Below are 25522 nucleotides of genomic sequence, written 5' to 3'. Positions count from 1 at the left end.
TTATAGACAGAGATGTCCTTAACTGTCATGTCTTGAATATAAAATTTTATAAGGAAGTATTTGTCACTGAATGTTAAGAGGATCTCCACCGCCTCCACTAATAGTTCATTTGTAACTGTCGTTCGCTTCGCTCCAAGGCAGGTTCAAATAGCCCTGGACTGTAGAGTGTTTAATTTAGCAAGGAGTACCTGTGAAGCAGAGTGATATAATAGGAGGCAGTTCCACATCCAAAGAACTTGCAGAAGTAGCTCCTCTAAGCGATTTGTGCAAATTTACTTTCTAAAGCTGGGTTTTCATGGGCATGAATTTCCTACACATGCATACCCCAACACCACTCGCGCAAGTCAGACTTACACCTAGAATCACCCAACTTGCACACTGTCATGCAAACTTATGGATAAGTCACAAAAGCCGAATGTTATTCTACTTTCTTGCATGATGTTGCTTCCCTCACCATCGCCTAGAAGCTTCATCAGCTCTTGTTTGGTGATTTGCTCTTATTCTATTCTGGTTCATTGGACATCACAGATCTAGAATCATGTGAAAAGTTAGTGGCATGCCAGAATAATAGGCTTAGTCTTCAACTAAATAAATAAAGACTTTCTAAAGTGGCAATTCGTTCTTGAAGTGCGACAGGAACAACTTTTTAGCATTCAGTAACTCTTTATAATCACTGATTTGTAATCGATAAACACAACATCATTCAAAGTGACTAAATGAAATAAAATGTACTGTAGCTGAGAGTGAGACCTCGCTGAGGTTCTTATTACTGCAGAACAGTCAGTATTGTCGTTTTGGATGCACATGTAAGAAATTTATGCCTGTGGAAATCCAGCTTAAAGCCGAGTTCACACACACACAACAAAAGTGTCGTCACAGCTTGTTGCAATGCAGTTTCATGTGTAAGCTGCCAGTTTTTAGTGGCGTAACTTATGAGCTGCAACTTCTGTCATGCCACAAAAAGTTCAATTTAGCTGTACTGCGTTGCGCCAGTTTCCTTCGATGACTGATCCCTGCTGGCAGTTTTTTGAAACATGAGCATTCTGTCGCAGCTGTCGGAGTATTTGCTGCTGTACTCCATTTGGTTTCGGTGTGTTGTCATTTTACCACTAAAAAATATGCAACAGTGGTCAGCAGGTACACTTTTACAATTTCTGGAACTACAAGAATGGTAACCTATGTTTGATTTTCTGCAGCAGTGTGTGTGTGTGTGCGTGGGGCAGTGGAGAGGGGGGGGGTGCAATATTTGTAAACCAGTGACTTATCCCACTGTCTTAAAAGATTTGTGGATGAATAAATAAGTACACGTAATATACATTGATCTGCAAGAACGTTATTAACACCTACCCAATAGCTGGTATGTCCACCTTTAGCACAGATAATAGTGAGGACGTGTCATGGCATAAAAGCAATGAGGCCTTAGTAGGTCGCTGGAGCGAGTTGGCACCGCATCTGCGCACGCAAGTCTCGCAATCTCCATAAATTTCGCGAAGAGGACGATGAGCTCTGACACCATGTCCAGTCACATCCCAGATATATAATTGGATTTAGGTCTGGTGAGTTGGGGGGCCAGCACATCAACTGAAACTCACCACAGTGTTCCTTTTACCACAATATCACACTTCTGGCCTAGTGATATGGCACATTATCTTGCTGAAAAATGCCACTGCTGTTGCGAAACATGATTGTCATGAAAGGGTGTACATGGTCTACAACCTGTGCACGATACTCCTTGGCCATCATGGCGCCTTGCACAAGCTCCGCTGGATCCATGGATGCCCACGTGAATGTTCCTTGAGCATAATGGAGCCCCTGCCAGCTTGTTTCGTCCTGCAGTACAGGTGGCATGGAGCTGTTCGCCTGGAAGACGACAGATTACTGCCCTCCCACTGGCATGATGAAAAAGGCATTGGGATTCATCAGACCATGCAACAGTCTGCCACTGTGTCAATGTCTAGTGTTGATGGTCATGTGCCCATTTCTGTCGTAGTTGCTGATGTTATGGCGTTAATATTGGCACAAGCATTGGTCGTCGGCTGTGGAGGCCCTTCGTTAGGAGTATTTGGCGCATTGTGTGGTCAGTCACACTTGAACTCTACCCAGAATTAAACGCTGATGTTAGTTTCACCACAGTTCGCCACCTGTCCTGTGTTACCAGTATGCCCAGCTTATGAGGTCCGACATCTGAATTCAGGGGTGGCCGCTCAACCCCACGACATCCGGATGCGGTTTCACCTAGGTTTCAGCACATGTTGAAGATACTCGCCACAGTACTCCTCGAAGACCCGACAGCTGGTGCGTTTCCGAAATTCTCGCGCCGATCCTCCAGCGTATCAGAATCTGCCCACAATCAAACTGAGATAGACCGAGCACCTTCCCCATTCAACACACAGACAGCATACTCACTGATACTACATGCACCATGCGTGTGTCTGACTAGCAGTCATTCCTCACCAGGTGATGGTGTTATCGCCTGGACAAGTTTATATCGACAGTAGATCAGTGGTCATAATGTTCTGGCTGCTTAGTGTATGCAACCAGAAACGCGAGTCGTCTAAACTCCGTCGTATGTGAGACTAAGAATTTTATCAATTGAGGATTATATACAGAAAATAGCTCCCAAGTGTGATGTGGCGGCTGCTAAACTAAAAATTAGTTATTCAAAATTGGAAGAGTGGTGTGTCTGCAGATGATATTTACATGCGAGCTGTTGATTTGTTCGCCATTGCAGACAATATTTTCATTTTCGAATTTCTTTTATAAATGTGTTTGAGGCCCCTGATTTACCCCTGTGTGAAATCTACTTTCGGATTTCGTCTTCCTTGTATTTAACTCTTGTCACAGTTCTAACGACATAACCTGCACTATAACGTTCCTACCCGGTCATAGGATTTTAACTGACGCCGTATTGAAAGCAATGCAACTACGTAGAATTTGTGGCGTCCTTTGTTAACCGTAGCTCACGATGTCACTACAGAAAGCAAGAAGCTATGGCATCACATTAGTTGTTTGTGTGAATCGAAAGAGGCAGCGCTGTGGTTAGCACACTGGATTCGTATTTGTGAAGACGACGGTTCAAACCCGCGTCCGGGATTTAGGTTTCCCGTGAGTCTCTAAATCGCTTCAAGCAAATGCCGGGGTGGTTCCTTTGGAGGACACGGCCGGTTTTCCTCCCCATCCTTCCCTAACCTGATGATCTCGCTGTTTGGTCCTTTCCCCCAAATCAAACACCCAATCTTTAGTATGGGCCGTGCACTACAGGTGTTCTGCGGAATATCTGCAGTCATGTGTGAATATCTTTGCGCGAATACATTGTGTGGGTAGAAAAAAATGTGTATTTTGTAAACATAACCAATAGAAAATTGTTCAGTATGGGCAGTAATGTAAAGGAGCTAAATGAGGTGGCAATATTTTTACGGAGTGACTCGCGCATAGATGTGAAGAAAATTTCGCTGCAATATGTATTAGGTGAGACTTGGTCTATACGAAGCCAAAATTCTTGAAATTAATGGACATGTACAATGGTGTTAACTTGTCTTTTTTTCTTTTTTTTTTTTTTTAACTTTAGGTCTTACCGGCACTGATGAAGGCCGAAAAGCTCTGATTGCGGTGCCAGAAATAATTGGCTCTTTGCTCAAGTTGACCGCAAGTGATAACACAAGCGTTGCGAAAGACGCATGTTTAGCGTTAATTAATCTGTCAGCAGACGAGTCATGTTCAAAAACCTTGTTGAATTTGAAGTGCCCTGACAAGGTAGTCATTTTATTTGTTATGTGCTGTGCCTATTTTTGTTTCAATTTTAAGAATGTGATTACTCACACATTGTTTATAAAGCGGAATTTCGACGTTAGAGGTAGATGTTGCAGTGATCAATGCATGAGGCTAAATCTGGACGGACAAAAGCTGTAACATACTCTGTCGTGAAAACAACGATTAAGAACAGTTGCATGTAAAGCCTCTACGCAGTTCTTGCGAGAAAGAGCAGCTGTAAAATAAACTGTTTGGCTGTTACGATCGTTCTTGCTTCCGCTTCAAGAACTTTTGGATGTCATGTTCAACATATAATTATCACTGTATTTTAGTATGTATTGTAAGTTAGCAGCGAATGAAGTTTCTACAACCATCTTGACCAAGCTTTAAAATTATTTTAGCTGGTGGCCTCATGTCTTCTATGTTAAGTGCTTACTTCCATCATGTTGTTTGTTTTGTCACCAGTGTTCTCTTCACCATCTCACATTTAACAGATGACGAGACTGTTAACGTCAATCCCAGATTTAAATTACTCTCAACTTATTACTACTTTGCATTCCAGACACATTCTTTTGGTATTTTCTTATACAGGGCAGTTATATTTAAACTTTTGCTACCAGTACTTGAACCATTGTATGTGGAAAACAAGTTAATGTATGGGTACCCGACTTTATAGGAATGATTTGCATTGTTAGTAGTGTTAGTGTCAAGATTTGCTGTTGGATGCTGGTACGGTGTGGCAACATAGAGCTGAAACACAAGTGTCAGATGCATTACACTTGCAGACTGTCTGCATTGTTCTGCACAATGCGAGCTTTGCTTTACAGTATTCATAAAGCTGTTTTATCAAAAGAGCAATAGTAGGCCTACTGCTGCTCTTTGGAAGTATCATCATATTAAAGAAATACAGATATGTCCTCTTTCAACAGGTTCAACAACATGATTTAGACGTTTGAATTAACTGGCAATTTGGGAATTGCTCCTGGAGGCAGATGATCATTTGCACTGCAGATTGTTGAAGAAGTTAGTGTTGCCATGGCTGAGAATGCTGGATGCAATCTGTAAGCAGCGCACGAGCTGTGTTGTGACAGCTGAACATTCCATGGTATACCATTCGAAAAGTAAATCAAATAGTTGTGAATTGGTATACATATGAACTTCGTATTACTAACCAACTTTTGATGCATCATGCAGACATTTGAGTAGACTTTGCTCTTATGTTTCTTGCAAAAGTTGAAGTTGATGACATGTGGTCTTGGAATTTTGTGGAGTGATGAAGTACACTTTACACTGACTGGGGGACAGTGAACTCCCACAGCTGTTGCATTTGGGGATCATCACCATTAATAATGTTCATGCAATTCCTCTTCCTGGTGAACGTGTCACTGTGTGGTGTGGCTTCACAGCACAGTTCATGGTTGGTCCGTTTTCTTTGAGGAACTCAGTTGCCAAGGACATGCAACATGAACGGCACGTTACTGTGATCTGCTTTGCCAACATGTGATCCCTGGTACTTTGGACTCAGCTGTTTTGGTGCATGGTGGAGCTCTGCCTCATATTGCTTAAGAGGTCACTCAGTTGCTTTGTAAACCATTCCGAATGCTGTGGCCACCAAGATAACTAAATCTGAACTTGAGTGATTTCTGGCTGTGGGGTTACCCGAAGGACAGGGTTTAACAACAGGACACTAACACATATTGGAGGTTGAAGATGATCATAGCAATGGAGATGCAGGCAACATCCCACCAGAGATGTTTTGGGTCATAACAGTGCAACTCTAGTGTGGTTCCGGGCTGTTATGACTGAAAATGGTCAACACATTTAGCAACATCGAATGTTAACATGGTATGCAGTTAACAAATGCTAACCTCTCATGAGTAAATTAAAATGTGTTTCTTTCAAGGGTTTATTCATTATTTCTCTTCCAGATGTCATTACAAGTGTTTCCACAAAGTTTCATTATTCTACATTCATGTGTTTTTTCATGGGTTCCTGTCAGGAAGCAAAAGTTTAATTATAACCACCCCGTGTGTTAGTGAGACATGAACATGTTGTACAGTGCAACAGAGAAGAGGATAGGTTACTCTTGTTTACAAAAACATTAAGAAAATAGATGCACAGGATTGTATTTCATTCATCATGTTCTGTTGATTCAATCAATAAGGTGAACCTTCAGGGATGCAGAACGAGTCAGGATATACATTAACAGGCAAATCTTAGAAACTTAATCTTTATACTTATTGTCAAGAAAATATCACTGTACAACTTAATGATGTTCATGCTTAAGAAATACCAATGCATTGAATATGAGGAGTCAGATATTTTACCCATTATATCGTCAAAATGTTGGTCATAATCAACTCTTCTAAACCAATTATTTGGTCATTTTTACTGTGACATTGGCTGAGTGAGTCAGTGAGGACAGTAGATTTCACCGTTAAGTTTATTTCAGACAATGTTCACAAATACGTTCAGTGGCTGTACTGGTTTTCCTCTGTCTAGACGTTATCAACAGCCTGTAAACATTGCTTAGCCAATCGCTGTGCCAAAACCACAGAAGGAGCCTCATCTAGTACAATCCTCAAGAAAATCATGACTCCTAGCATGTTTTGATGCAGCCATCAGCTGAGAGATATTTGTAGGCTATTGGCAATGCCTAGACAGACGAAGTTAGCACAACCTCTAAACAATTTTGTGAGCATTGACTGACATAACATCTACAGTAAGTTCAGTGATAGGAACCCTGTCACCACTCAGTGAACTATAACAACACTTAATATAGACCCATTTAAATTGTCTAGAAGCCAATGTGTAAGTAAAGGAATACCCCTAGGAAACTGAGTAAAGTGGCACATTGGTTAGAACACTGGACTCGCATTTGGGATGACGGCAGTTCAAACGCATGCCTGGCGATCCTGATTTAGGTTTTCCGTGACTTCCCTAAATTTTTTTCAGGCAAGTGCCGGGATGGTTCCTTTGAAAGGGCATGACTGACTTCCTTCCCCATCCTTCCATAATTTGATGGGACCAATGACTTCACTGTTTGGTCCTGTCCCCCAAATCTATCAACCAACTCATAGGAATTTGTTTTTGTTGTGGTGGAGAAACAAATTGGACACTCTCTCCTGCATCCGCTCCAATATGAATCAAATCCCACAGTGTAACTACTTTTACAGATTGTCCTGCTTTGAATACTGTATATTTTAACTCCTTGTTCAAAACTTCCTCTTCCTGTTCCTCTGGCTTGAGCTGGTTGTTTGAGAACTTGCACACAGTGGAGATATTTTAGACCTTGTAGCTACAGACCGACCTTACCTTATCAACAGTGTCACTGTAGACATGGGTGATCATGATGTCATCATAGTGACAATGATCACTAAAGCTAATAAAGCCAGCAAGAAGGAAGAAAACATTCACACAGGAGGACTGTACAGACATATAATTGTTACTGTTGCACAGACAGAGAACATAGTAATAGCCATCCCAGGTGTAGAGCAACTTAAATAGTTGGAAACAGATGTTATCAGGATTGGATAGAATCCCAATTCAGTTTTACAGAGAGTACTCTGCGGCATTCACTTCTTCCTTGCATTGCATTTGTCATGAATCTCTCCCCCAGCGCAAAGTGCCAAATACAGGAGATGACTCCTGTATGTAAGAAGGGTAAAAGAATGGGCCTGCGAAATTACAAACTCAAATCCTTAACATCAGTATGCTACAGGATTTTTGAATGTATTCTAAGTTCGAATATAATACATTTTCTTGAGGCAGAAAAGCTTCTGTCCATAATCAGCACAAATTTAGAAAGCAATGCTCCTGCAATATTCAGCTTGCCATTTTCTCACATGATATCCTGCAAACCATGCTTTCGGAAAGCATATGACACAACATCCCTCTGCAAACTGTTAACGAAGGAAGGGTGTTGAATATATACCCAGATATGTGAGTGATTTGAAGACTTCTTAAGTTACAGAGCCCAGTATGTTGTTCTTGACAGCGAATGTTAGTCAGAGAGAAAGGTATCATAAGGAGTTCCCCAGGGTAGTGTAATAGGACTGTTCTTGTTCTCTATATATATAAATGATCTCACAGATAGGACAAGCAATGTGTAAATATTTACTGATGACACTGTAGTATATGGAAAAGTATCATTATTGAATGACTAACGGAGGATACAGGATGACTCTCACAGAATTTCTATTTGGTGTGATGAATGTCTGCTTGATCTACATGTGGAAGAATGTAAGTTAATGCAGTTGAGTAGGAAAACCAGTCCTGTAATGTTCAACACAGGTTTGTAGGAGAAAGAAACCCATAATATTCGCATGCAGCATTGTGTTGTGTTTAACCCAGTCACGTCAATGAAGTATCCAGGCATAATTTTGCAAAGTGATATGAAGTGGAATTAATATGTAAGGATGGTAGTAGGGAGGGTGAGTGGTTGACAGGTTTATGGGGAGAGGTTTGAGAAGGTATAGCTCATCGAGAAGGTGTAGTTCATCTACAAATGCATGTCAACCCATTCTTGAGTACTGCTTGAATGTTTGTTGTCCCCTTCAGATCATATTAAAGGAAGACATTGAAGCAATTCAGAGACACGCTGTTAGATTTGTTAGCAGTAGGTTGGATTTACATGTGAGTGTTAATGAAGTTGCTTTGTGAAGTTGAATGAGAATCACTGGAGGGATGACAAGAGTAATTTTGCAAAAAATATTGAGAAAATGTAGAGAAAGTGCATTTGTAGGCAACTCCAGAGTGATTCTACAGTCACTGATGTACATTTCATGCAAAGATCGCGGAGACAAGACAAGAGAAGTTAGGGCTCGTATGGAGGCATATAGGCAGCCATTTTTCCCTTACACCATTTGCGAGTGGGACAGGAAAGGAAGTGACTAGTGGTGGTACAGAATACCCTCCTCCATACACCACACTGTGGAGTATGTATGTAGGTTGTATACCAGTTCATGACATTACAGCTCTACCTCTACTGAACTGAAATTACTTGTGCCAAAGGGCACTACCTGACTCTCATCAACCTTTTACACATACAATATGTTGTGTCTAGACAAGACAGCCTAGACACAATGAGAGGAAGCCGAAAGGCACGCGCTAAGCCAAAGCAGGGTGCGTGAGGTCTGAAACAGGATACGTAATGAATGCTATAAAGAAAAGTACGTAGCTTCTGGAATACTTAACTTTAATCCATCCTTTTGGTACATCTGGAGATTTTGGTGATACAAGTGAGACTCTTTAGATACATGCAATGTTACTAATGGCGCCTTGCTAGGTCGTAGCCATTGACTTAGCTGAAGGCTATTCTAACTATTTGCTCGGTAAAGGAGCAAGGCTTCGGCAGTGTAGTCGCTAGCAAAGTCGTCCGTACAACTGGGGCGAGTGCTATCCCGTATCGCGAGACCTGCCTTGTGGTGGCGCTCGGTCTGCGATCACACAGTGGCGACACGCGGGTCCGACATGTACTAATGGACCGCGGCCGATTTAAAACTACCACCTAGCAAGTGTGGTGTCTGGCGGTAACACCACATTCCTCCCCCGCAAATCGGCGAACGGTCGTGTTATAAGGCTTCCGCCCGCCTTGGGGAGGACCCCATGTTGACGTATGCGATGAGGTGGGGAGCCTAACAACAGGCGAGGCTGTGCCACCCGCACCCGGCCATTCGGTCCGAGGGGAGCTAGGAAACGCCTGAAAACCTAGTCCAGGGTGCACGTCAACATGCGGTGTATGCGCCCGTAAAGAGACAGGAGGAGCCAAAGGGTCGACCTCCATTGCGTCGGGGTATCCGACGCGCGATGACGTTATGTGGTCCGGAGCGGGCAAGAGTTCCATGGCGGAGGACAGCTGGTCACGGGAAGCGATCGGCGGCGCGTGACCCAGGGAGGCGCGTGGCGCCTGCAGCGAAGCGTCCACTGCGGGCGGCGCCGGCGGGAGAACAGGCGGCGGAGGCGGCGGCGGCGCGTCGCCATGGGGCAAAATGGAAGGCATCGTCGGTAACACCTGGGGATGAGGCGAGCCAGTAGATGGGTCCCCAGGGCGCTGACCGGACGGCACCGTCGCTGAAAGCAGACGGGGAGCGGCAGAACCCGTGCGACGACAGAGGCGCAGCTGATTGAGATGCCGACGCACCTCACCAGAGGCCCCCAAAACCAAGTACGTATCGCGCGGCCGAGGCAGCGAAGAATGTGCCCTGCGAGCCAACGCCGTGAACCTCGATAGTTGCGATAGAATACAACGTCGCCTGGAGCAAAAGCAGAAGTCTGCCGCTGCACAGGAACCTGATGCGGCGGATGCAGCAAAGACATCAAGGTTCGATGAGGACGACCGTGGAGCAACTCAGCCGGCGAGCGACCATTTCGGGGCTGAGAGCGATACGATGACAAAAAGAGCAACAACGCATCCTCCTGAGAATGCGACTCTTTCAACTTCAACATCTGTGACTTGAAAGTCCGGACCAATCGTTCAGCGGCACCGTTTGACTGAGGCGAAAACGGCGCGGATGTCAGATGTTGAATACCATTGGCCTGGCAGAATGACTGAAATTCGGCGGACATTAATTGTGGGCCATTGTCGGAAACAATAGTCTGCGGAAGACCTTCAATGCAAAAGATAGCAGACAACGCGTGGATGGTGGCAGATGACGTCGTGGAAGACATCCGGACAACAAAAGGAAAATTACTGAAGGCATCTACCAGAACCAACCATCGAGCATTCCAGAATGGACCAGCAAAATCGATGTGCAAGCGTTGCCAAGGGGAAGTGGCTTTTGGCCATGCAAAGACTTTCCGTGGCGGTGCGGATTGTTGTTCGGCACACGCCATGCAAGAACAACACATATTCGTAATCACAGCATCGATTCCGAACCAAGTACAGTGCTGACGAGCAAGTTGTTTCGTTCGCGCTATACCCCAATGTCCTTGGTGAAGAAGCCGTAAAACAGAGGACTGTAACAAACGTCGGACAACGACTCTGGACTGATCATTATCAGAACGCAACAACAAAACACCACGTCGAACAAAAAGTCTCTCCTTGTGAGCAAAAAATCGGCGAGCCAACGGATCCTCGATCCGAGACTTTGACAAAGGCCATTGCGTAGCAACAAAACGGTAGCAAGGACCGGGTCAGCAGCTGTGGCTGTAGCTACATGACAAAAATCAATCGGAAACGATTCGACCACTTCATCGGTTTCCGAATCAATGAACATGCAAGCAAGTTTGGAAGAATCGAATGTTCTATCCTCAGCAACAGGCAAACGGGACAACGCATCGGCGTTTCCGTGCTTAGCAGTGGACCGATACAAGATATTGTAGCGGTACTGCGAGAGGAAAATAGACCAGCGAATGAATTTCTGCTCTGTACGCGGAGGTACAGGCTTGTTTGGATGAAAAAGCGACGTCAAAGGTTTGTGGTCTGTGATGATGGTAAAGTGACGACCATACAAGAAATCATGGAACTTAGTAACACCAAACATGAGAGCCAAAGCTTCTTTCTCTATCTGTGAATAATTTCTTTGTGCAGAGCTGTACGCGGAGCTGAAATGGAAGAGGCATTGCGCACATTCACTCACACCTTGTGATTCTAATTCGTTTAATGTTCTTGCGACCTCATCACGCAATGCGTGGGGAACATTGCGCGCTCTGAAAAATTTCGGTTGTGCGTTTACTTTCAGTTCCAAATGTGCTTCATAGTTCTTAGCGCAACCAAGGCCCGGTGCAAAAATGTCTGCAAATTTTTCACATAGCCGAGAAACACTGGCGGAAGGCACAGTCTGATTCACTGAGAGGACCTGACTTACTATAGACATTTTAAACAACTGAAATAAATCTAAACCAAACAAGTTCACTGCAGTAGAAGAACGAAGAACGTAAAATGATACAAGTTTTGTTTGTCCCTTATATGTTGCAAGAAGAGTGCACTGTCCTAACACAGGGATATTCTGACCTGAATAACTATTTAACTTAACATTTGCGGTACGCAACGGAGGTTTGCGCAGTTGTTTGTATGTGTCTTGATTGAGCAATGAAACTGCAGCTCCGGTATCGAGCTGGAATGGTATGACATTGCCATTAAAGTCCAAATCTACAAAAAGTTTATTGTCCTGCTGATGACAAGAGCGACTGTCTCGTGCAACTTGAACCGATACAGGTACAGCATCACTTGCGACTTGACGCGATTTCCGGCGACGTCGACGCACAGTATTTGTGGGACGAACACAGTCACTGTTGGAGACAGTGGCACTGGACGAAGTGGAATTAACTACATGAATGTCCATGGGCGAAGGTCCACGAGCCTGAATGTCCTTGGTTCGATTCCGGCGCGAAGCAAAGGGCCTGGAATGATTAAGAGTGTCTGATCTGAGCTTTTTTTGGCAAACACTTTGAACATGTCCTTTTTTATTACAGTAAAAGCAAATAGCTTGGCGTGACGGGCAATTTTCACGCGAATGTCTAGTAGCACACCGCGGGCATTATTTCACTGCATTTGTATGCTGGCGCGGCACATCTGGTTTAGAGCGTGGCGGCAGCTGCGTGGATGTGTGCGAGGGCAGTTTACTGGTCCGTGCAGCGCGCCCAGCGGGCCGGTTAATGTTACACACGGCTGGCGAGGTTGCAAATGATTCCTGAGCAAAGTCAAGCGTGTCTTGTCTATCCAATATGTCTATCACTTGTTGAAGGGAGGGATTGACTAGTTTCAAAATCTGTTCCCGTATGCGAACATCAGAAACGTTCTGTGCTATTGCATCACGTACCATAGTATCTGAATAAGGGAGTCCACATTCACACTCAATAGCACAATCCCTTGTAAGGCCTTGCAATGTTGCAACCCACTCCCTATTAGTTTGACGGGCCGTACGTTTTGTACGAAAGAACGTATACCTTTTTGCAACGACATTGACTGTTTCTTTGAAATAGGCATCTAAAGCAGACAAAATTTCCTCGTAGGACAGTGTTGCTACGTCGTGTCGGGGAAATAATTTCACTATCACACGGTACGTTTGCACCCCTACACACGCCAATAAATGAGGCTGCCGCTCGTTACCTTGAATTCTGTAGGCGGCGAGATGAAATCCGAACTGGCGTGACCACTCCGTCCATGTTTCCTGATCTGGGTCAAAGGGCCGGAATGTGGGTGCAACAGCATGTTGTGGCTGCGGTAGCGGTGAAGCGGCGGCGGCCGCATCGTTTTGCAGTGCACGTTGACCCTGGACGAGCTGTCCAAGGGCATCCAATAACGCCTGCGTCTGCTGATTCTGCAAGCGATAAAATTCGGACAGTACATCTGGCGAAGCCATGACACAAGTAAATGTAAGCAATTAGAAAGAACAAGACCCTTTGTTGACTCGTCGCCAAAAATTGTTGTGTCTAGACAAGACAGCCTAGACACAGTGAGAGGAAGCCGAAAGGCATGCGCTAAGTTAAAGCTGGATGACGTGAGGTCTGAAACAGGATACGTAATGAATGCTATAAAGAAAAGTACGTAGCTTCTGGAATACTTAACTTTAATCCATCCTTTTGGTACATCTGGAGATTGTGGCGATACAAGTGAGACTCTTTAGATACATGCAATGTTACTAATGGCGCCTTGCTAGGTCGTAGCCATTGACTTAGCTGAAGGCTATTCTAACTATTTGCTCGGCAAAGGAGCGAGGCTTCGGCAGTGTAGTCGCTAGCAAAGTTGTCCGTACAACTGGGGCGAGTGCTATCCCGTATCGCGAGACCTGCCTTGTGGTGGCGCTCGGTCTGCGATCACACAGTGGCGACACGCGGGTCTGACATGTACTAATGGACCGCGGCCGATTTAAAACTACCACCTAGCAAGTGTGGTGTCTGGCGGTGACACCACACAATACAGCACACAAAGCATTGCATCTTGTCCCGTTCCTTATTGTTTGGTAAAGGTGCCACTGCACTCAAGGTATTGGCTTGAAAATCTGCTCCTGTGTTTTCCCAGACTAGTTTTGTTCTACTCTGTGCTACTATGTCCCATGAGATGGTTCTAAGGGACTGGACATGCAATTTGAGTGGCCTACGCTGGTCTATCGGTGTGTCTGGGAGCAATTCCATATTTTCAGCAGTAGTAATTAAATCGAATGATTTCAGTCAAGCTCTGCTATATGGCATTTCAGATCAGTTTCAGCAGTATACATCATAGCTGCTGCTATCTCAAGGAAGTAATTCCTCACAAGCATGGAAATCTTTCACTTCTGTTTTAAGTTCACTGATGTCAAACTGAGTGTGTGCCCATTATCTCCGTGTGCTTCACCACAGTCTACAATGATGTGTGTCTGAATTTCGTACTCAAAAGTACATCTTGACTTGCCACAGATACACGTAACCCCCGGTTCAACAGAAACATGCCTATTCCTCCTCTTACAGAGCCAATCATTCAATAATCTGCCATTGATTCCTCAAAGGTTTCCTATGCTTACAGTCAAGGATATTACAGCATAGTTGTTGCAATTTTTCTGCTGTTGTTTAATAGCTGAGTATGAAATCCACATTTTGTCCACCTGCCTTCCTCACACACAAAAATCTGAGTCTCTCATTTTATCTGATCACTGTCTCTATTTGTGCGTAGACCTTTGCAGTTGTGACAGCTTCATGCAATGATTTCAGAAACTCTGGTCATACCTTAAAGGAAACTTCAGCAGGCAAAGCTCTATTGAAATGTGTTGGCCACTCTTTGTTCTGCTTCATGTTGAAGGGCTCGTTAACTTTATCATTGTCTGAAAGTTCATAAGTATTGATAGTAGTTTTAGTAATTCTGTCCACAGAATTTTCTATGGACTCCTTGTCTCTGAGGTATACTATTCAACTTTTCTCAATAGTACCTTGGGTGTATTTTATCTCCGATAGCATTCCAGTAATCCTTCTTGCATATCCTGGAAGGAATGATCTTCTCATAACTTTTCACAGCACATAAGATTTGGCTTTGCATCCCGTATTAAGCCCAATGCAATAATTACTGATCATTCCATCCTCCTAATTTTGTGTGTGTATGTAGGCTGTCTACAAATGCCAAAACATCATCATGGGATGATGTTTCGGCATTCCTTACCTAAAAAAGAAGTCTCTAATGTGGCATTGGTAACATCTAGGATGGGTAAGGAAATACTAGGGAAACATCATTCCCAGCTGTCTTCCCACAGCCTCTCTAACTCCTGATGCAAGTCAATATTATCTGCTTGCAGTTGAGCTACCTGATCAAGCTAGTGCTGGATTTCCTCCTGGGTAATCACCTTCTCCCCCATAATGCGTGTCTGTGCTTTGCTTACAGTTTACCAGTGAACAAAAAGTAAGCACAAATAGCAAGTGGAACACAATAAAAAGTGGAAAAATTACTCTATCAGCCCACACAGTATTCCCAATTGACAGTTACTTGCACCCTTGATGAGCACTGCCGTTGAACTTGGGATTATAACACCCAGAATGAACACTATTTTCATTATAGGATTGGTGATATTCTGTCAGATATCTTGTAATAAAAGAAATTATTTTGGATAGATTTTAATGATTCTCAGTGTCTTTTAAATTAGTCAAACTCTACATTAGTGATAGCTGTTTGAATTTTAATTTTAATAAGCTGATTAGATTTTTGGATCTTAAGTTCCATGATAAATTGATATGACTACCACATATCACGGAGTTACATCAGAAAGAAGTGTGTAAGCAAATGAGTTTAGGGAACTAATAAGTTTTACAAGACCTTTGTTCAGATCTGATTTGAATATATTTGCACACTGTATGAATTTGGAAGGCAGACATATTGAACTGTTCACCATGATCAGGCTGATAAGTGGTGTCTGTCAAACCATCTTGAGACCCATTGTATCCACTGAGACAGGTGACATGTCCTTTTCTCATGATGAAATATGCGCTGAGGATCTTATCACTGTTACAGCCATTGACATACAATAAAATTACTGAATGATTTGCAAGCAGCTATTTAAAATCAGACAGGTGTCAAGACTGTGCAAGATCAAAGCACAATAATGTCTAATGAGATTAGCAGTGACAGAATTTAGTATTGCCAATCAGGGCTTTATTAAGTCACTGTTATGGTTAAATAAAAGGCTCAAACTGATTTTATAAATGACAAAACACAATAAAAATTATATTTTCAATTAAATTTTCACTTTTTAAAAATTTTATTTCAATTGTCCATAGTGTATTTACAGTTTGGAATGGCGATATACCCAAACAGGTATCCATTCTAGAAACCACTGTCGTTTATCTGAGTGTGTTTTTGAAATTCTCCATTCTTTTAATTTGAATGAAATAGCTTCTTGACTGACAGAGTGCAGCAGCAGGGGCATTGTTGCCATCATGCAGCCAGTCACATTTGATAAGGTTCTGAACAAACCTAAAAAATTAGCATATGGTGCTTTAGAAAGAACTATGGTTGGCTGGCCCCTCACCAATGAAATGCCAATCACAAAGTTAATCTAACTGAAGTTTAATAATTGCAGTGTACGTGGCACACAGCTTTACACTATCTAAAGTGGCCCATAAATGATCGAACCTGCTTGGCAAGTATCACATGAATGATGAGAAATGGGACAGGGATTCATGAGATTTTACCCCCCGTCATGCATGCTACGGTTGTACATTGACCGACATGCTTGATGGCTGCGATTGGCTGTTTGCCCTCTAGCTAACTAATTGACAATGACTGCATGTGTTTATTGATGTTAATATCAGTGTTTCTTGTTTTTGAAAATGCGTAGTGAATAGTGCAGTTTCTGAAATGTGATTTGTGACTGAGAAGGAATATACCTTACAATTTATTTCTCTGTACAGAGAATTTTTGGAGCCGTGGAAAATACACAGCAATGAATACATGCACAAAAGTAAAAGATCTCTTGCTGTCAGAAAAATGACAGAAACAGAAGTGTTACGGAGGAGAGCGTAAAAAAGAAAATCAGTATTTTGCATATGTGTCCTAAATGTGAAAGTAGGAAAATAAGGAAGAGCAGAGTGCCAGGTTCTTCCATAGATAAGTTTTATGCACCAGCTCTGTAGTATTACTATGAACTTAAATTTTTGGAAGACAAATTGGAGGAGGAAGCAGGAATAAGTACCAGAGGGGGGGGGGGGGGGGGGAGGAGAGAGTGAGAGAGAGAGAGAGAGAGAGAGAGAGAGAGAGAGAGAGAGAGAGAAGGTTGTACATCAGATGTTTATTTAGTGCTTCATGTATTGTTACATAAGTGTGATTTGCAAATGATATAAGGCTTACATTACATTTACTGAAATCATTTTTCTTTCCAAGGATCTGCTACTCCTGTATTGTAGTATTCACAGAAATTGTCTCTAATTTCCTTTGCTTGTAATATTGCATTTCCTGTTGCACTTCTGTGAAGCTCTACTAGTTCACTGTGTTCATTCAACTAGTTTCCTGGTATTATAGGATCTGTACTGGAATCTTCAAAATCTACCTCTCCAAGGCGAGTACCATTATCCTGTCATATAATAAGTTGCTGTATATGAATTGCAACAAGCCAGTACAACAGTTTTTGTTTCCTCTGGTGACAGAGTAATAGGTGATCTGAAAATTTTTGATCTTTACTTTAGAATGCCAAACACATTTTCCACACTGCAACTTGCACTGGACAAACAATACTCATACACTTGATTTTCATCATTTAGTATGTTTTGGTTATATGGTTTCAGGAGATGGGGTTGTAGCTAAAAAGCCTCATATCCCACAAAAACAAACTGAAATTTTTTGTTTGTGTTGGGCAGTTTTATTGGCATATGTAACTCGTTTTGCAATAGCCTCCAAAAAGGGGTACTTTTCAATACTCTCCTATCAGTGATTCTTCCATTTGTCCCAACATCCCCCATAACCAGCCTGTAGTTTGCATTGGCTGCAACTGTGAGCACGCTGCTGTAAGTCCTCTGACCCAGAATGTTTAGCTTTCTTTATAGTTACATGCTTTCCATCAACACCACCAATACGTTTATTAAAAACTCTGGCAATATAGAAATCAGCTACTGTGATATTGTGGACACAGCAATGAAAGACAACTGAATAGATTGGTCTGTGCAGGGCACTTCCCTGTATGCTGTCATTTCATTGATGATCAGGAAACTTGTGAGCCTGTAAGGAGGGGAGGGAGAGGGGAATTTTGCAAATAACAGACAGACAGGGACCACCACCAACCACTCACAATGTTTAGGGTCAAAGTCTTCATGTATTTTTCACAAATGTTTAATATGCTCTCCATCAGAATCACTGCAGACATTCTGACAAAACACAACAATTGTGAGACCTGCTCCTCACAATAGTCCGCATGACCCACAGTTGCTGTCTAAGATTAGACCACTCACCAATTTGTAATAGTTGTGATTGCATCCTCCACGACAATACTCATCCACATGTTGCTGTCAACTGATCACTCTACTGCAAAAGTGTGAATGGAATATCATCACCCACACACCCTGTTGTCTGACCTTCGCATGTAGTGACTACTACTTGTTCCCTAAGTTGAAAGAAAATTTGACCAGAAGGCTATTCAGCTCCAATAATGAGGTGACAGATGATGATCAGCACTTTCTTGAGGACATGGTGATGGTGAGGAGTCGGTACGGCATGGGCATACAAAAACTGTTACAGTGTCTACAAAAACACATCAAGTGAAATGGTGATTATGTAGGAAGTTGATATTGAACCTTCGAAATAATGCAAATATCATAGAAAACAGTGCATTTTTGTATTTCTTAAAGGATAGGGTACCTTACTTTTAGGATAACCCTCATAACTGACATGCTGTGGTGTGATGGTAGTCTGGAAGTTTATTACTGTTTGCTTAGAATTTAGTCACATATCAGTGTGTTACAGTTAATTTTCATTTTGTGGCAGATCGCTAATATGGGGTGTTTCAAAAAAGCTTACCTAATGTCACAAGACTATTTCTTTTACATGAATCAAGATAGGAACTTGGTGTGAATTTTAACCTATGCATAATTTTTGGTTTCATAAGAACCATCTGATGTCAGAAGGGTATTTCCTTTACATGCATGCATATCCAACAATTTGATACCTTTCCCATTTATGTTTAGAGTGAAAGTCTTCATGTATTTTTCACAAATGTTTAATATGCTCTCCATCAGAATCATGGCAGACACTCAGACAAGAGCCAAACTTGTTCCATACTCTTGTGAACAGGTCTGAGATTACTGCATTTACTGCTGTTGCTGTGTGGCATCAGAGTTCACCCAAAGTTGTTTGAAGGGATATGGGACGTCTCGGCTGTCATCCAACCCCCCACTCCCATAAAAAAAGAAAAAAAATAGATGGGGGGGGGGGGGCGAGAAGGGAGGGGGGAGAGGAGGAGGAGGAGGAGGAGGAAGAGAAGAAGGAGGGAGACGTGAGATTAGAGTACCTTGGTGGCCCCTTACAGCTGATCCGTCATGGAGGCAACTGATTATCAAGAAGTGCTGTTACTTACCGGTACCAATGCAGTGGTGCTCTGCCCTGTTGAAAAATGAAATTTTTGGCATTTTATTGTAACTGTGGTAAAACACAGATCTCCAACAAATCCAGGTATGTATTTTCTGTAATGGAGTGTGCTAGCTGTATCATGGTGATTCCTAATGGCAACCATGTGAACAGACGATCTACAACTGTCATCAAGGTAAACTTTTGGTTTTGATGCACAAGTTAAAATTTATTCCAAGTTTCTGTCTTCAGTCATATGGAAGATAATGTCTTGTGAAATAGTAGGAATCTTCTTGAAACACCCTGTATAATACAGTGTATTGGATTAGGCAGTATGAAATAATTGGCACTTGTTTATTATGTCAGGATTTAGTCCACTTACAATAAGGTGCATACACTATGTGATCAAAAGTATCTGGACACCTGGCTGAAAATGACTTAAAAGTTCATGGCGCCTGCCATCGGTAATGCTGGAATTCAGTATTGTGTTGGTCCACCCTTAGCCTTGATGACAGCTTCCACTCTCACAGGCAGACATTCAGTCAGATGTTGGAAGGTTTCTTGGGGAATGGTAGACCATTCTTCATGGAGTGCTGCACTAAGAAGTGGTATTGATGTCAGTTGGTGAGGCGTGACATGAAGTCGGCGTTCCAAAGCATCCCAAAGACGTTCTGTAGGATTCAGGTCAGGATTCTGTGCAGGCTAGTCCATTACAGGGATGTTATTGTTGTGTAACCACTCCGCCACAGGCTGTGCATTGTGAACAGGTGCTCGATCTTGTTGAAAGATACAGTCGCCATCCCCGAATGGGAAGCAAGAAGGTGCTTAAAACATCAATGTAGGCCTGTGCTGTGATAGTACCATGCGAAATAACAAGGCGTGCAAGCCCCCTCCATGAAAAACACGACCACCCCATAATACTACCGCATCCGAATTTTACTGTTGGCACTACGCGCGCTGGCAGTTGCCGTTCACTTGGCATTTGCCCTACCCACACCCTGCCATCAGATTGCCACATTGTGCACCGTGATTCATCACTCAACACAATGTTTTTTCACTTTTCAATCGTCCAATGTATACTCTCCTTACACCAAGCAAGGTGTTGTTTGGCATTTACTGGCGTGATGTGTGGCTTATGAGCAGCCGCTCAACGATGAGTTTTCTCACCTCCCACCTAACTGTCAAAGTACTTGCAGTGGATCCTGATGCAGTTTGGAATTCCTATGTGATGTTCTGGATAGATGTCTGCCTATTACACATTATGACCCTCTTCAACTGTTGGCTGTCTCTTTCAGTCAACAGACGAAGTCGGCCTGTATGCTTTTGTGCTGTACGCATCTGTTTGCATTTCCACTTCACTATCACATTGGAAACAGTGGACCTAGGGATCTTTAGGAGTGTGGAAATCTTGCATACCGATGTATGACACAATTGACACCCAATCACCTGACCACGTTCGAAGTCTGTGATTTCCGTGGAGCACCCCTTCTGCTCTCTCACAATGTCTAATGACTGCTGAGGTCACTGATATGGAGTACCTGGCAGTAGGTGGCAGTGCAATGCACCTAATGTGAAAAATGTATGATTTTGGGAGTGTCCGGATACTTTTGATCACATAGTGCACAATAAATTATAGTACTTTGTGATGTTTGTGTGTTTAGGAGTCACATGTTGGAAATTACCAGTGAAGTGCATTTTTGTTTGTATGGTATGGCTTTTGCTGACTAAGATCAATTTTTCCTTCAAGGAAGGCCCGAGTGACATCATAGTAGCTGTATTGTCACAAATACTTGACGCAGAATCGGCAGTTGCAGATCCATCATGCATTATCCTTTCAAATTTGACACGATATCGGGCAAATGTCGAACAAGTTGTACAGCTTATGGAGGCATCTGGAGTGCCTGTTGATCGTATTGTTACTGTCTTTACAAACCAGACATACAACAAAAAAGGTGCAAATCTACATTACTTGGGACCAGTCTTCTCAAATCTGAGCCAGTCACCTACTGTTCGCAGGTAAGTGATTGTTTCCAGTGACTTATCAAATATAGTTACTGATGATTATTCTATATCTTTCATGCCCATTCAGTATAATGAATTGAAAATCAGAATTCCAGGACCAGCTGTTTACAGAGACCTAACACTGCGATAAACAAGGTGCTGCAATGTGAACTTTAAAACTCAGTTTATCATAAGCCTACTCAAACTAATTTGTATTTGCAAGTTTCAAGTTGTCATCACCCACTGCTAACTGTGAGTGTGCTTGAAACACTTGTACATAGAAACTCACACTGTCTCAAATCTAGATGGTTTGTCGAAAGAGCTCGCCCACACAAAGGCATTGTTTAGGAAAAATTGGATATTCCGTGTGGCAGATTAACAGGGCATTGTTAAAAACCAAGAATCAGGAAGCAAATAAAGAGAAGTACACACACGAGCAAAGTCTTTATCTTTTCTTCCTTTCGTGAGAAACATTTCATTTAAAATAGCAAGAATCCTCCATAAATTTCAGGTGAAACTGATTTTCTGTCCATCTCTAAGGTTTGCAAACCTTTTTGCGGTCAGTGAAGGGCAACGTGTTATTGTGGAAGGCTGGAATTCACAAAATATCTTGCCAATGTGGTATGGCTTATATAGGACAGACTATATGAACTGTGAAAGAATGCTGCACTGAACATCAGTGTTGCTCTCACTTTTTGCAACCAAGCAAGTCCATTATTGCTGAACACTGTATTTTCACTGGACATTCAGTGTAGTATGATAAAACTTTGATTCTGGTCTCAGCAACATCTTTTTGGGACTCCATTATTAAAGAATCCCTAGAAATACACTGGCAGAAAAGCTGATGAAGCGTGATAGCAGCTACTAGTTGAACAGTATGAGGAACCCCATCATCTCCATGATTTGTTCTGATTGAAGACGATAGAGTACGCCAGTGGTTACAGTGACCGATAATGCAGAGGACATCTGAGTTCTGCAGTTCCAGTAGCAAGTGCGCTGCTGCCAGGAAATGTGATCTGTCTGTCAGTTTGATTTTGACGCATATGCGGAGAGCAAGTCTTCATCAGTCGGTGACTGATAGGTGCCCAGGTGAAATATTGTGCAATGTATTAAATGATGCCCGGCTGCAAGCCCAAAGTTCGTTTGAGTGAGGTACTGTAATGGCAAATTTTGATGTGCGGGCTGTTCGCAAGATTATGAGAGTGTGTTATTTCTTACTTGGGTCCAGAGCCTTCTCAAACTTATTACAAGAAGCCTCTTAAGCTGCCAGTAGGTTGAAAGAAAGTACTTTATTACAATTGGCTTCTTTTGCTCACATAATCATGTTCAAGTGTCTTTGTACTTGCGTTAGTGCATATGGCGTTGGCAGAAAAGTACATGGCGTGAATGAAGTAGCAGTTTATTGTGGTGTGTTTTCTTGTATGAGGGCATGCTGAAAAGTAATGTCTTCAAATTTTTTATTCCGTTCTCAAGATAAAATAATAATGTCGTGCGGCGAGGGACTCCCGTCCGTTAGATCGCTCACCTGGTGCAAGTCTTTCGATTTGACAACACTTCGGCAACTTGCACGTCGATGAGGACGAAATGATGATGAGAAGGACAACACAAGGGAATCGAACCCGGGCCCTTAGGATTGACAGTCTGTCGCACTGTCCACTCAGCTACCGGGGGCGAACTGTTCTCAAGATTGGTGAGGTAATACATGGCATGCACATTACTTGATCGACTTCCCTAATTCATTAATGCATGTTGCAACCCTCTGCTGCTAGAGGGTTCCAGATTGGGCTTGTAACATGGTGATGTGTTATGTAAATGTTGAGGAGTACAGCGAGACTCTCAGAAAACTGAAATCATGCATTCAAAGAGTTTGTTCTCACATGGACACTTTTTCAGCATGACAATACAAGACCATGCATGAGTGCTGCAACATTTGCAACAATGTGACACATTGGGTTCACTGTCATTGATCATTCTCTGTACATTCATGTCTTGGCCCCATCTGATTTTCATCTTATTCCTGAACTTCAAGAACACCTTTGTGGACCCCACTTTGTTGGTGAAGAAGTGATGTAAGCAGAGATGAGGTTGTGGCTGTTTAAACAAAATCAGACTTTCTACAGTGATGGTATTAACAAACTGGTCTCTTGTTGAGAGAAATGTGTTCGTTGCCAGAGTGACTATGTTGAGAAATAATTATGTAGACATGAAGTATAACCTAGTGAGGTGGTGCAGTGGTTAGTGCACTGGACTCGCATTTGAGAGGAAGGCAGTTCAAACCCTTGTCTGGTCATCCTGATTTAGGTTTTCTGTGATTTCCCTAAATCCCTTTGGGAAAATGCCAGGACGGTTCCTTTGAAAGGGCACGGCCGACTTCCTTCCCTGTCCTTCCCTAGTTCTATGGGCCTGATGACCCTGCAGTTTGGTCCCTACCCCCAAACCAACCAACCAACCATAAAGAATAAAGATATAGTGTGTTAATAATGTGTGTTTTATTTTAAAAAGCCTTAGGAGCTTTCACATAAAAGATTTGGAAGCATTACATTTCAGCATGCCCTTATATGTGTCTTCCTGACTCTGTATATGTTCTGTCGATACCACATGCACTACTGCACTTTCATGCAAACTTGAAAACAATTTTTTGAGCCAAAACTGGCTGACTGTGATAAGGACTAAAATATTTTATTTCAAGCAACAGGCAGCCTATTTGGAAACGTGACTTCTTATTATAAATTTTGAAGAAAGTAATGCAAATTTCTGCTTCCCAGAACATTTACCTTAATTATTTTCAAACTGAATTCTTTCTATTTGTATTTTCCTGTTCTGCCTTTCAAACTCTTTAATGAGGATTTCACAGTCTTTCCTTGACATCAAGATTGCAACAACTGGATCAGGGCACAATAAAAAATTCTAAAACTCCCTACCACAGAGAAATTGTTTCACTTGTGCTGCATAGTATTGGAAAAAGGTGAGAAGGCGAACATAATAGTTTTGATTGCTTTAACTTTGATAAGGCCTGGATAAATGTCAGCCCTACCATTTTTTGTAACTGCTTCATAATATGCAGCTTTTTAATGCAAAGAGAAAACATGAAATGGCCATCAGAGTTGTGAGAATTAACGAATTCAGGCCCGCCAGACTCTGCGTGGAACGTGACCTTTGAGGATTTTGTTCGTGTTGATTGTAACATGGTGCCCACGGCGTTCTAACATGGACACTTTTTCAGGGTGACAATACAAGACCATGCATGAGCTGATGCTAAGCTGTTTGCCTGTCAGGCTGAGGATGAGAAAGATAGTGAACAACTGCCAACTCCAGTCAACTTGTGCAAGACAAGGTCATCCATGTATACCCTACATTCTTACACCTCTCAGTATGGAAACAGGTGATAGTTTCTTCTCTGCTCAAATCAGCATTGAAAATTCTCTGGACAGTGCTAGGTGGAAGTCACTCTTTCAAAAGAAAATCACTGACAATTTTTCAAAAGAATAAGAAACATTTTCTTTGATACATTTTTCACATACTATATGTATGTATGTATGTATGTATGTATGTGTGTATGTATATAATAGAGGGAAACATTCCACGTGGGAAAAATATATATAGAAAACAAAGATGCTGTAACTTACCAAACGAGAAAGTGCTGGTAGACAGACACAATAAAAAACACACAAACATGTATGTATGTATGTATGTTTGTATGTATGTATGTATGTTTGTATGTATGTATGTATGTACCATATGAATATAAGTCTGTGTTATTTGGCACATTATTAAAATAAATGTGAATGTACATATTATGTACTACAGTTTATTTTCGATTGAACTCTTGTGTATTTGAATTTTTTCCTCCATCTCTCTCAGTTATTTGAACCCTGTTATTCTGAACTTTCGCTAATTTGAACTTTTTCCCTGGTCCCTTGAGTCTCTAATTATTGAGAGTTGACTAAGTATCAGAAATTAAAAGATTTGTCAGCTGATAAGGACTGTACAGTAATTTCAGTGTACCTTGCTGTAGAAGGGTGTATAGAAGGGTTTGGCAGGTAAGATTACAGTTAATTGGCATTGCTGCTACAGGAAACAGTTCTTGGAAATTAGAATGTAATGAGGATTTCTGTTTGTTCTCTTAACAATCTTTGGTTGCAGACGAAGCCACAATTCACACAGTTTTAGCACATCATTTTGTAGTGTTGTAGATCAGAGATATTTGATTACTTCAGTCTTTTACCAACATTCTGCTAAGGTATATAAAGGATATTAACTTTCCAGAGGTTTGTGCAGATTGAAGCAATATCTGTGATTGAAAAAACAACACTTACA

The 25522-nt window shown here is 42.2% G+C and overlaps 1 protein-coding gene across 2 annotated transcripts in view; it reads left to right on the top strand.

Moving 5' to 3' along the window:
- Positions 1-3303: 3303 nt before the first annotated feature.
- LOC124711429 (protein HGH1 homolog) overlaps positions 3304-25522 on the top strand; it is an 81042-nt gene continuing 58823 nt past the window's right edge. Inside the window, exons 1-3 of one of the 2 annotated variants that reach the window (XM_047241497.1) lie at positions 3305-3468; positions 3569-3753; positions 20952-21220. In XM_047241497.1, coding sequence (XP_047097453.1) covers positions 3372-3468; positions 3569-3753; positions 20952-21220 — 551 coding nt within the window. In that variant the 5' untranslated portion in view covers positions 3305-3371. Of the gene's footprint in view, positions 3469-3568; positions 3754-20951; positions 21221-25522 lie in introns of both variants that reach the window. The other variant, XM_047241498.1, reaches the window with a different exon arrangement.

The sequence above is a fragment of the Schistocerca piceifrons genome, chromosome 8 (assembly GCF_021461385.2).
Source record: "Schistocerca piceifrons isolate TAMUIC-IGC-003096 chromosome 8, iqSchPice1.1, whole genome shotgun sequence".
Taxonomy (NCBI): domain Eukaryota; kingdom Metazoa; phylum Arthropoda; class Insecta; order Orthoptera; family Acrididae; genus Schistocerca; species Schistocerca piceifrons.
This window is presented reverse-complemented; position numbering and strand designations above follow the sequence as displayed.